This window comes from Xenopus tropicalis, chromosome 3 (genome assembly GCF_000004195.4).
Source record: "Xenopus tropicalis strain Nigerian chromosome 3, UCB_Xtro_10.0, whole genome shotgun sequence".
Classification (NCBI taxonomy): Eukaryota; Metazoa; Chordata; class Amphibia; order Anura; family Pipidae; genus Xenopus; species Xenopus tropicalis.
This window is the reverse complement of record NC_030679.2, coordinates 125,493,730-125,506,625: the sequence shown is the minus strand read 5'-3', so window position 1 is coordinate 125,506,625 and position 12,896 is coordinate 125,493,730. Positions and strand designations below refer to the sequence as shown.

General features: G+C 44.3%; 1 protein-coding gene across 1 annotated transcript; it reads right to left on the bottom strand.

Annotated features, from left to right (window-relative positions):
* Positions 1-774: 774 nt before the first annotated feature.
* Positions 775-8,452, bottom strand: purb (purine-rich element binding protein B). Its single transcript, XM_004912573.4, has one exon. It carries the CDS (start codon positions 8,212-8,214, stop codon positions 7,234-7,236), a length of 981 nt encoding a protein of 326 aa, XP_004912630.1. The 5' UTR covers positions 8,215-8,452; the 3' UTR covers positions 775-7,233.
* Positions 8,453-12,896: the final 4,444 nt, after the last annotated feature.

Genomic DNA, 12,896 nt, shown 5'->3' with positions numbered 1-12,896 from the left:
CCCAACTAAAATATAATTAATCCTTATTGGAGGCAAAACAATCCTATTGGGTTTCATTAATGTTTAAATGATTTTTTAGTAGACTTAAGAAGATCCAAATTACAGAAAGACCTCTTATCTGGAAAGCCCCAGGTCCCAAGCATTCTGGATAACAGGTCCCATATCTGTATTACATGCTTAAAACACCAAAGTGCATATTTTACACGTATTGTAAGTTCAGTGTGCTGTTCTCTATTATGATATATTCTGCTCTACTGTGCACTGGTATTGGCTACTGCTTGTATGGAATCTGTATTATTCTGTATATATATTCTATGTATAGCACCCTTCTGTTGTACAGCACTGCTGAATATGGGGCTGTATAAATATATGCTAATAATAATGTTATACTTGTTTTTGGGGTGTGTTTTTACATTTTCCTTTGCATATGAGGTGAATGTCCAAAGTCAAAGGCAGCCACGATCAGCACCCAGGAAATGTAATTGTAATTTTTATCGCATTTACATTTAATTTATTGTGGTAAACCGGTTGCCCAGCAATACAACTAGGGATGTAGCGAAGCCTCGACAAAAGATTTGGTCAAATACCGACCCTCAATTCCATACTGAAACTTTAGTGGTAGGATTTGATCCACCCCTATCTACAACCCAGCCTGTAATCTTTCCATTGCCCCTGTTGTATAGTAAAGCACCCGCACCAACTGCCCCGACCCCCCCCCAGTTGAACTAGGCCTACACTACTAGGCACACAAAACAAGAGCCAGACAAGAGAACATAGTTTCATTCACTTTTCCGCATACTTTATTTGTTACAAACATACAATTCTTTTAAATATATAGATTGTAAAACTCAATTTGCAAAAATCTGTTATTGTAAGGAGTGCTGACTAGCATGAGCTGGAACAGTTTTACTGTGTTCTTCGTTGGTCTCCCCCCCCCCCCCCCCTGCTGGGAAGATAGTGGTCATTCCAAGACCTGCTGTTATAAAAACCAGCAACACCTTGTTTGGCTTCGGAACATCTTTGTTGGCGAGACTCAGCAGGGGACAGAACAAAGCTCTCCAGTTCTGGAGGGAGATTTCAGCCAGAGAATTTTTATAATAACCAATAAATTCTTAGAAATGCTTTTTTTTCATACCAGGGGTCAACACCTGCCATACAGCCCAACGGCATGACCAAAAATCATCAAAACTTCCGTATCTAAAATATTGCAGATATCCCTCTATGTGAGAAGTAAAACTCGGCAGGTTGCTGACCCCTGATTTCTATCAAGAATTTTGGCCTGGCTATCTTGGATGGAAAAAAAAAAACTGAACTAGGAGCTAGCATCAGCAGTCAGAAATGGAAGGAGCAGGGAACAACTAATAATCATATTATCTCAAGTGATAAACTGAAGGATATATTCCTCTGGTAGATGTCAAGGGAGCAGCTGGTTAAGCTGGCATTTTACCATTTAAAGTGCTTTTAACAGAAACAAATATATATTTCTTGATATAATTCTCTATTTGTCAGCTAAATGACTTTGAAGGCTATGTTGATTTAATGCCTACAGCAGAAATGTTATTTATTTTTATTTTTTTGTTAAACAGAACCAAGCGTAATGTGCTCAAACTGCCATCCCAAACCACATGTGATCTTGCTTACTGAGCAGATATTGTCTTCCTATGATCCAAAGCTTGGTAGTGCAATGGGCTTGATCGTTAAACTGTGCTTTCCTATGAACTACTTGTGTGCCCAATACCCGTTCTACATGGAACTTCAAGTCTGAAAAAAATAGGCAAGAAATGCAGATTTTACTGCCATGCCTTCCAGCAAGAAGCTTGACCTCGGCCCACCACTAGTGTCTCTGTGGTGATAATGCATGGAGAGTTCTGACGCTGCATTTATTAAGGCCATTATATATATACAAGGATTGTTTTCAACCAAACACCATGTCTTCAGACATCAAAAATACTTTGTTGTATGTCAAAGTGGAGTATAAAGAAATAAAATATGAATGGGCACAAATGGGATAAGATGTTAACCTTTTGATCAGATGAAGTTGGGAACCAGAATCATTTCTGCCAAGGCATTTAAACCACAACTCCCGAGTTGGGACCAGAATATTGAAGACAGTAAGCCTTTTGAAACCAGTCTTCTACAGAAGGTCCTCTCTGGAAGTTATCAGATTATTCTTGGGAGGTGGTGAGGGAATAATCCCGTTATTAATCACCACTAAATGTAACACCCCCACCCTAGAAGTGGTGCAGGAGGTTCCGAGAACCGGCTCTGTATAACTCTGCCGTTAGCAATACTACACAATAGCATGTAGTAGATACACCAAAGTAAGCTAGAGGAGACTCCTTCCACTTTAACTGCCGTTTAAGGAGCTGTACTGTGCATTTAACAGTTTTGTTAAAAAATATGACTTCCCTTCACTTACTTGGTAAGAATTTAAAAAATTCAAGTCACCCCTTGCTCTACACCTTTTCTACAAGTAGGTGACCATATGACAAGGAAGAAGAAAATGATCCTATAAAAATGAAATAACATCCTATATGCCCTTACCAATGGATGCCAGACAGATTTCCATCAGATTTATTGGGATAGCTCCCTGGTAGCAAAGGGCAGGAAGTGACAAACATTCTCCAATGACAAGATGGAGAGAAGCAATACCTAGATATCTATCTACCTTATGTGTGGGGTTTAGGTCTGCCAATGCATCACTAGCGCAAAAATAATAACACATGGGAGTATTTGTTAACTGCAGGAAAATGTGTAAGAAGCAGTTTGGGATAGAACTAAGCACTTTGGTTGAAACATACTCTTTAACAAAGGAGGATGCAATATATTATCACAATAAGCAAGGCCCTAAATGCAGCTGAGACTCTTACACGGTGGGGGTAATGGCCGTGGGAGTTCTTGTCACTCCTAAAGGATTGTATCAGACATACCCACACAAGCTTGTTGCAAAAAGGATAATACACTATTAACCACTTAGATACCTCTCATCACCTCTTTATATTCATGTACGGATAGATTTAAAAAAAAAAAAACAAAAAACATTTATAGTTTAAAACTTGCATGTCATTTCTGTGCAACCGATACTGCAGCTGCCTGGGAAACCGTTTAGTTAAACATTAGAAATATTTAAGAATAGGCTATTCCTTGCCTTATGATCACCTGTCTAGCCAAAAAAACATTTTCTTTCCAACCCCCCATATAGATATATATTTGCTTGTTCATTTATAATCCCTTCATTAAGGATTTCCATGGCAGTATCGCATAACTAGCACCTTTTGCCTTATACTAGCATTCTGTTGCTGCCCCAATGAAGCTGTATTGCCTGTTATGGTAGAGTTAAACACGGTTGCCCTCTCTGCAGGAGGTTTTATTTAGCCATTCGTGCCCCTAAAAGACAGCACTAGTTTCTCACTGTACCGCTTCTCAGAACAGAGTGACCAGCCAAGGTTCATGCTGCAAACAAACCATGCTTATAATGGAATAACTTGAGAATGAAGCATCTACCAGAAACAGCACACTTCCAACCTTACAGAGCTCTGCAGCATTATAGTTATACTTTTCCTTCCAGTTGTGGCTTGAACTTGCCACATATCTACCCACATATCTCAGAGCTGGTATTTACTTTCCATTAGTGCTAATTCAGCTTGAACTTTCACTGGTTGCTTAGGTAATCTGAGAAGAGTTTAGAATTGGAGAATAGGATATGTCACAGTGGAATTTGGTTGAAATTGCCTGGTTTTATATTTCAGGTATCTGCTGCGGGTGTCAGTCTGTCAGCCATAAGTTACATGAATTCCTATGTACAAACATGAAGAGGGGGAAAAAAAACAATTCAGTTTGCTAAGCAACATGGCCTGAAAGGTAAAGTGGAAGAGGGATATAAGTTCTGCTCCCACTTTTAAATACTTGTCAGGACTCTCATTTTAGCTTATATATCTGATGGCAAGCCATGTTGTGCCTCAGCAACCTGCAACCTCCATAGTAAAGAGGTTCGGAGAATCCACTTATCTACTGGCAGAACACTGCACAGAATAAACAAAACCTATGCCCAATTGGCCCTATTTCAGATGCATGTGTATCAGTGAAGAGAGCAGGACATGGCGCTGCTGGATTCTCTGTGCACGTGACACAGAAGTGGAAGGATGCGTTAGCGGAAGTTTGCTATCCAATGGCTAATGCAGGCATTCAAACAACTGCCACAAAGAAAAGCAGAGGGAGACACAAGGTTGATACAGCAGGACACTTAAACAGCTGCCTTGCAGGTACAAAAATACAGTACAATATACTGATGTGATTAAAACATCAAGAAATACTATTGCTCCCATACAATTAAAAAAAAAAAAAACATCTAGATAACTAAAAATATAACTTGGGGATTAACTTGGATGTGGCTGGAATTAAAAACAGCAGCAAATATACTTGCCCTTAAATCATCTATTTCCACAGCAGCCTGCAACACATTGCCCTGCACAGAACCACACGATTTGTGACATGCTTTTCAAAACAAAAATATCCCACCCCAAAATCAATAACCCCCGTTTCCTTTTTTCAACCAGAGGGCCCCCAGAATATACTGCAAACCATGCATTGCAGGCCCATCTTTCAGTCAAAGGATTCAGTATGTCAGATAATAAATTAAAAGGCCTACAGAATTTAGACAAAGTGGTGCGACACTATATAAAGGCAGCTCATGTGAAGAAACCTTCTGGCTATTAGAAACGAATGAGGAGACCAGCTTGGCTCCATGTTACAGACGCGCTACGCTTCCTCATAAAGAAGGTACTGCGTTCCGTGGCATGCCCTTACTGCAAGGACATCAGTAATGCGTGTTGCAATAATTGCATACCTTTATTAAAAACTAGTAATGGATTTTTTTTAGGATAATCTGGTTTAAAACGAAAATACATATAAATATAGGCATAAAGAAAAATACTATAATTTCATTTAAACTCTTTTGAGACAGAGGCGGCTCCTTAAGAGTCCTGCACCTCTATGCCCAAAAGACAACTTTTTTTTTTTTTTTAAGTGTATAAGCAAGGGAGCGATTCAGTATAGTTAAAACCATCTGTAGACAATTCATGATAAAAGTACAAGTGGAGAGTGGATTACAGGAGCCCCCTATATCTGTGTGGCGGAAGGAGGCCAGAGGGCAGTCAGTCCATCCATTCATTTGTGTTTGCTAACAGAGTGCCCAGATGGAAGCCGACTCTCCCCTCCCTCACTGTTCTTGTACAATAGTACTGCTTTGGGTTTTCCAACACAACCAAGTTTCTTCTCAGCATTTGCTGGGAGCAGTTTAGAGGCACCTTCATCCTCCGAGGTACTGAATTTCATGCAGGTCTTTTATTTATTTATTTTTTCAATAAAAAGCCTGGTAAGAGAATAATTATGGACCTGAGCTTATACTTTTGTTTTTTGTCTTATTTTAATGTGTCTGTTAGCATGAGCCTGAACTTGTAGAAACTTTTACTGGAGATGTTCTTTCACAGATTCAGGATGAACAATTTCCGCATTTTGTGTTTTATGATATCCTCTTGTCTGAAGAGCATTTATTTTGACTTGTGTTAGTGCTGGTATTAAAATAAAGGTGACTTACGGCAGTCAGAAATAATCCATTATTGGCTGGAACACAGTTCTGTCCTGTAGGAATGGTAGCTGGTTCTGTTACGAGATACTCTGCTGTTGGTAAAGCAATTAGCAAGCAATCCAAACGGCTTCCTTGTGCTTTAGGAATGGTGGTCTTTTATGCAATTGCAGAGTCAGATGAACCGAACGGCTGTCTTTTCCCGGGGGCATCATTGCAAGCCCCCCTGAAAACAGAATAAAACTGAAGGTGGTGGTAGTGGTGGTTAAGGGAGACAGGGGAGAAAGGAGTAAGACACCTACCCATTTCCCCTCATTTGTAAAACTGTATCCTACAGACCTATGATCTCTTCTGATGTGTGCAAAAGGCCTAGTCACTAAATTGCTCCCTGCTTGTGTTACATAGATATTTTGGTTGTGAACTAAAAGCTGTATGTGCTTACAGTAACACTAACTTGGATGCACGTTGTCTGTCTCTAACATCTGCAGAAGGGAACAGAAAAGAAATATCGGGTTTATCTTGCATATCTCAATGGTGAAGCTGCGTTGTGAGCTCAGCACAGGAGAAGCCAGAATCATATTACTTAAGCACTCGGGTCTGTGCTTACCAATACAATGCGGGCAACTCATGTACCGATTCATTTATCGCAATAGAATCATAGGGAAGGTCAGAGGATACTGATGACAAAGCTGCTTTGGTAGATTATCCTTTTTAGAAGAAACTTTTTTCTGAGTGGGCCACTGTCAGGTTTTAATAATTCCACCGCAATCCTTGGCATAGCTGCCATACATTCAGCGCCCCAGCAGCCCACTCAGTGGCTAGTGTTGTCCCACTATACGAGTAACTCTGGGCATCATCCCCATTGCAGACCTTAGAAACGACTCGCGTGCGTTGTAGGATGACTTTCTTTGAATGATGCCCAGAGCTAACTCAAGGGCAAATCTGCCCCTTGATATCTGAAACAGTAAAAATTGCAGTTACTCAAAGGTTGTGAAACAAAGCCAGCGTTGTGAGCAGTTCACTGCTTTGGGATCTAGCTTTTCCTTTAAAATAGGGAGATTAGAGCAATTTTTGAAGTACTGCTTGTTTCCTTTCTGATGCACAGGTATAGTAACAGAAAATACGTCCCTAACATGTTTGCATTCCGTGTACTATGTGAGGGGCCCTGGGCCAATCCCTCAGCTAAGGAAATTAGATAAGTTTTTTTTTACATTTCTGTTTGGAACCGGTTAACTTGAGGGGTCTTAAACCTGAGTGGGATGTCCAATCTGGATCTAAGAAGCTGCTCTGCTCCCAGAATCCCCAATTCAGGTTAAACACCCCCCCACAACTGTTAAAGAGGCCAGCAGCAGTGGCAGAGTGTTAGTGAATGGTGAGCCCCTGTACAAGGTGCCTTTCAGCTGATTTGCAGTGTTGGCATCTCCCTTTAGTTAGCGGATGCTGGGCACTCAGAGCGCCATTAAGTAAAACTCCCAGCATGATGGTTTAACAGTTGCCCCAGGTTGAGGGCCCCCTGGCCCCATACCCCCCCCCCCCCCCCTTTCTGTGCTACTATGCTTGCTATGATTATGTGTGTGGATTACTGAGCTACCCCCCCATCACCCCAATCCCTCTCTCCCCCCTTCTCCACTGCCTCCTTTATCTCATCTTCAATCGTCATCCACATCCTCTGTCTCGGAATCATCGCCGCCGCCGCCCCCGGGGCCCAGGCCGCCCCCTCTCTCTCCGGGCCCCCTCCTATCGTACATCTTGTCCCGCTGCCTGTCCTGGATCTCCTTCATCTCCTCGGCGTACCGGCAGAAGGCTCCCCCGAACTTGCCCCAGGCCTTGAGGGGCACAGTGATGGAGTTGCGGTAGCTGGGCTTCACCTCGCTGACCCGCAGGAACACGCCGTACTTGTTGCATCCCACATCGAAGAAGAAGCGTTTCGAGTCCACAGTGATGGACGTGCCCTCCGGCAGCTCTCCGTACATCCCGCCGGCTCCTCCTCCCGCTCCGCCGGGGCCGAGCCCCACGCCCTCATCATCCTCTCCGCCATAATCATCGATGAGTTTAGCCAGGGCGTCGCGGAACTCGATGAGGCCTTGGGCCGGCAGGGCGATAGTCTGGCCGCTTTGCAGGCCGGCCCCCCCGCCCGCTCCGCCGCTGAAGCCGGGGCCCCGGTTGATAGTCTGACGGATGCGCAGGAAGCGGCCCCGCTGGTTCTCCTTCAGATCCAGGTAATACTTGCGGTTCTCCCGCACCAGGAATTCGCTTTTGAGGGCGCGCCGAGGCCCGCCCGGCCCTCCAGCCCCGTCCTCCCCAGAGGATTGCGCGATCTGCTCCGGGCTGCTGGGCCCCAGCTGGGCGTAGTGCTCAATAAAGTCCCCGAGGTAGTCGCGGAACTCCGCCGCCACCGCCATTGAGAGTGTCAGGCGGCTTTTGGAGCCCCCAGCTCCGACCTCTGCGATCTTGATAAAGCGGCCCTTGGCATTCTGCTTTACATCCAGGTAGAAGCGCTTGTTCTGGATATCCAGCCGCTTAGAGGCGAGCTCTTGGGTCTCCTGCTCCCGGGACATATGCTGGGAAAAGCCGCCGGGGCCTCCGCTGCTGCTGCCCCCTCTCTCACTCCCGCTATCCCCGTCCGCCATCTTCTTCTCCTTCTGCTCACACAGCTGCTGCAGCAGCACTCAGCTCCTTAGCCTCCCGGCTTCCGTCCGTCTCCTGCCCCGGGGCACCCTCCTCTCTCCAGTCCGTGCCCTCACCCACCGCCTCCTCACTCTCACCCACACTCGGCCACTCTCCTTCCTTCGCCCTCCTCAGCTCACCCCTCTTCTTCCCTCTCTCTCAGCCTCAGCCCAAACTCTCCACCTCTTCCTGCGCCACTACGGGAAAGTGCGGGAACCTGAGAGGATGCACCTGACGCCATCTTTACTTTGGGCAAATCGGGAAATAGAAAAATGTGTTTTCGCGGTGTCCAAATTTTTACCATTACCGTCCATTTTATTGTATAAACACATTGCTGACTTTTCTGAGACAACTGCAGTTATGTTTCACTAATCTGTAGCTAGAATGTAGATTTCCTGCCTGTGCTATGTAAGAACAAAATGGAACCTATGTCTGCAGCACCTTTAAATTATTTGATAGTAAGGGGTAAAGCCCTTCAAATGGGAGTGCTGGTATGATTAAAGCTGCCCATACACGTGGCGATCTGACAATGTCAGATCCGCCACACACCATTCAGGGCTGAATCGGCAGGTAAGGAGGTAGAAACAATAGGATTTCTTCCTCCTTCTGCCGATTCAGCGCTGAAGGGAGATTTTGATCAGGCGCCTTCTATGGCGCCCGATCAAAATTTTCCAACTGGTCCGATCGGCAAGTCGGCCGATATCAGCAGCTTCCTGCTCGCCGACATACCATACACGCATCGAATATCGTACGAAATGAGGTTTCGTACGATATTATCGGTGCGTGTATGGCCACCTTTAGGGAGTAGTGTCTGTTCAGGTGTGTCCGATCAGGAGGATTAAGGTGGCCATACACGGGCCAATTGTAGCTGCCGACATCGGTCCCTTAGACCAATTCTGGCCTGAAATTGGCCAGATATCAATCGGGCAGGTTAAAAAATTGGATCGGGGACCACATTGGCTCATTGATGCAGTCCCCGTACCGACTGTGCCTATTCCAGTCATTATAATTCGATCGTTTGTCCCCAGGGCCAAATGACCAAATTAGCCTACATTCCCCCAATATCGCCCACCCGTAGGTGGGTATAATGGGAGAAGATGATGCATGCAATAGTAAGAAAATAAGTAACAAAGCCAGACATTATTCATGAAAATCAGAGGCTGCAGACAACTATGCCATGAAAAATGTAAGGATAATGATATGGGCAACCTGGGGTACATTATTTCTTGCACATACACAAGTTTCTGTGAGTCCTGACATATCACAAATGTAATATTAATTGCAGATTAGTTGCTATGGGTTCCCTTACTGGTTTAACAATTCCAGAGCTAGTATTTGAACCTTAAAGTTGGCCATACACTCGCCAATATAATCATACGGACTGTGTGTGGGCTCCATATTATCGTCCCGTGATTTTTGTACGACGGCAATTGGTGATTTAGCTAATATCGGTCGAATAACGATAGAATCTATGCATGTACTGTGTATCTGACAATATCCTTAAATGACCTACAATGCATTTCTGGGACATCACTTTCATAAGATTGTTGTCTGGCAATTGTTTTTATTTTTAGTACTCTACCCTACAATTTCGATATGAATGCTTTAGATTGTTACATTTAAATATACAATTGAAATTTGGACATTCGTTGGAAGAAGACTAAAATCTGAATATATATGGCCAGTTTAAGGGTCTCAAAGGTCTTTAAAGGAGAAGGCAAGGCAAATTTTATAAATGGTACCATTGCATAGTGCTAGTATAGATAAAGAAAAACGCTATACTTTGGGCTCAATTATAGTAAGAGAAACTTATAAAATCTTACTGTAAAGTTTGAGCGTTATCTAAAGAATGGCGCGGCCATCTTTGAAGTTGTATGCCCACTTCCTCTCCTTCGGCGTCTTTACTGCGCATGCGCAAGCTTCCTCCCTCCCCCAGCCTAGGCGCGCGTCCTTCTCTGCGCATGCGCTTACTTCCCTCCCCCCTAGCCTAGGCGCACGTCCGTGTGGGCGCGCCTCGTAACAGATCCCAGCAGCGTAGGCACGGCCGGCTCAGAGGGCGACGAGGGGGAGCGTGCCTACTTGTGTGCGCCCACTGCTGTACCACATTGCACATGCGCCGCCTCATTCTTCAAGTCCTCAAGTCTGCAAAGTAGCAATGCATCCTGGGAACTTAATTTACACAGCTCGCCGTTTTTTTGTGCAGTTTGCCTGCAGTACATCTAAACCTTCAGTATATGGGGAGACTTAAGGGGAGACTTGCAGTTAAGGGTGGTGAGGCCAGATATAACGCCACTCAGTCAAGGCACAGAGGCAATTGTTTTATTTCTTAAATTAAGCTATATGCCATGTTAATTAAGCATACTGCCTGGGAGTTATCTGTCCTTCTCATTCTCACCTGCTGCTTTTTCCTCAACAATATTGCCAAGATACATCTTTCTTTCACAAATCACAGTGAAAGCACTAATCCATGCCCAGAGACAGGCCTAGCCAACCGGACACCCTAGGCAACCCGTCCGGCCACCTTGCCTCCCCACCCCCACTCCATGTGCACAGAAACAATGCTGTTTAGGGGTATGCAGAAGAGGTATCCGCTTGGTGCCCCCTAATCATTGTGCCCTAGGCAGGTGCCTCTTCCGCCCCCCCTAATTTCGGCCCTGTCCATGTTTTTATCCTATCCAGTGTAGATTACCTTCTACTATCTCCTACTAGCCTGTCTCCCAGACTCCCACCTCTCTCACCTGCTACTAGGCAACCTGTTCAGCCACAAGTAAAATCTTTAGCATGGCTTTAGCATAAGCAAAGCATAGCATACAAAGTCATTTTGCTAACATTCAAAGCCCTCCCTGTATGTTTCCTGGCCATCTTCTCCGCTCCTCTCAGAGCCTCCGTCTTTTTACACCAACCATACCCACTGCTCTCTCCTCTTAATCCTTTTTCTCACTCTTTAAGAAAAAACTCAGATTCTACCTTCTGGAGCACTTAAACATATTTTGTCTAGTCCTGCACTTAAGGGCCAATGCATGTATTGTGTATCTGTTGATAGCCATGGGGGACAATGTATTTCCAGGATGTCACTTTCGTATGATTGTTGTCTGGCAATTATTAATGGTCAGAACATCCTCCGATTTGTTATTTTTAGGACCTTAATCTTACAATTTCCATCTGAATAAACCAGGCTCAGATGTCATTTGCCCACTGACCACTGGAGATGATGCCAGACGGCCTTCTACGCAATTTCATCCAGTTAAGGTGGCCATACACGCACCGATATTATCGTACGAAACCTCGTTTCGTACGATAATCGGTGCGTGTATGGCATGTCGGCGAGTCGACCGATATCGCAGGAAGCTGCCGATATCGGACGACTCGCCGATCGGACAAGTTTGAAAATTTTGATCGGGCGCCATAGAAGGCGCCTGACCAAAATTCTCCCTTCAGAGCTGAATCGGCAGAAGGAGGTAGAAATCCTATTGTTTCTACCTCCTTACCTGCCGATTCAGCCCTGAATGGTGTGTGGCGGATCTTACGATGTTTCGTGCGACCGATGGTCGTACGAAACATCGTCGGATCGCCACGTGTATGGCCACCTTTAGCAACTAAATTTGCATGCAGTTCGGTTAATTTGGTGAATCACAACCAATTGCGGTAGGCACAGTACAAATTGTGTCAAACGCATTACCCCCTTGTGACCGCAGTGTTAATGGCGTTGTGGCAAACATTCTGCATTATGTGAATAAAAACAACTGTGCTCAAAATTGCATTTGCGGAGGTGAGGTAGCCATAGACGTTTAGATTTTAGTCATATGACAAATGTTCAGGTATCAATCGTATGTTTTAATGCATACATCCAACATCTAAAACTAATATTCAGATTTAAATTGTTGGATTAAAGTCTTAAAAATAACAAATCGTAGGATGTTCTGACCATTAATAATTGGCAGACAACAATCATACTGGAAATGCTTTGTAGGTCCCCCAAGGATATTATCAGATATCAGTACATGCACAGATATTATCGTTATCCGACCCAAATGTTCTAACCTGTCCAAATGTTTCATACAAGTATATTGGTGTGTGTATGGCCAGCTTCAGTTTCAGCCTCCATAAACAAAGGGCCTCAGTGGCCATCGCTACAAATTTCTTGCATGCCCTTACCCCCTCCCACCCTTTAACCCCAGTGACAGACTTTCTGCTGGTTAATGTGTGTCAGATTTAGTACACATCCCTCATTCATACTCTGAATGCCACTGAAGCCATAGTTTCTGTCTGTGATTTCTAAGTGTGACTAACAGAGGGAGCTACGGCATCACACACCTTTATACTGCCTTAGTGCCTTTGTTGTCTCATATGCCTGTAGTCTGAGACCCCTAAAAACAAGTGCCTTTTGATGGTACAATAGTTGAAGGGCAGACCGTGAGCAATTAGGAGCCCTTTAAATACACTGTCAGCTGTAAACTCGCATTACCAACATTATTGGCACCAAAATTAAAATCTAAGAATGGCCAATTGTAATTTCTGCTGGATTCCATTTTCAACCAATGAATTGCTGCTGAGCTAGGGTTGCAAAGAAAAATGTAATTAAGTGGTAATCTACATAAGGAAATACTGAGAGAAGTTCCGCCGGTCTATTAAAGGGGCGCTGATT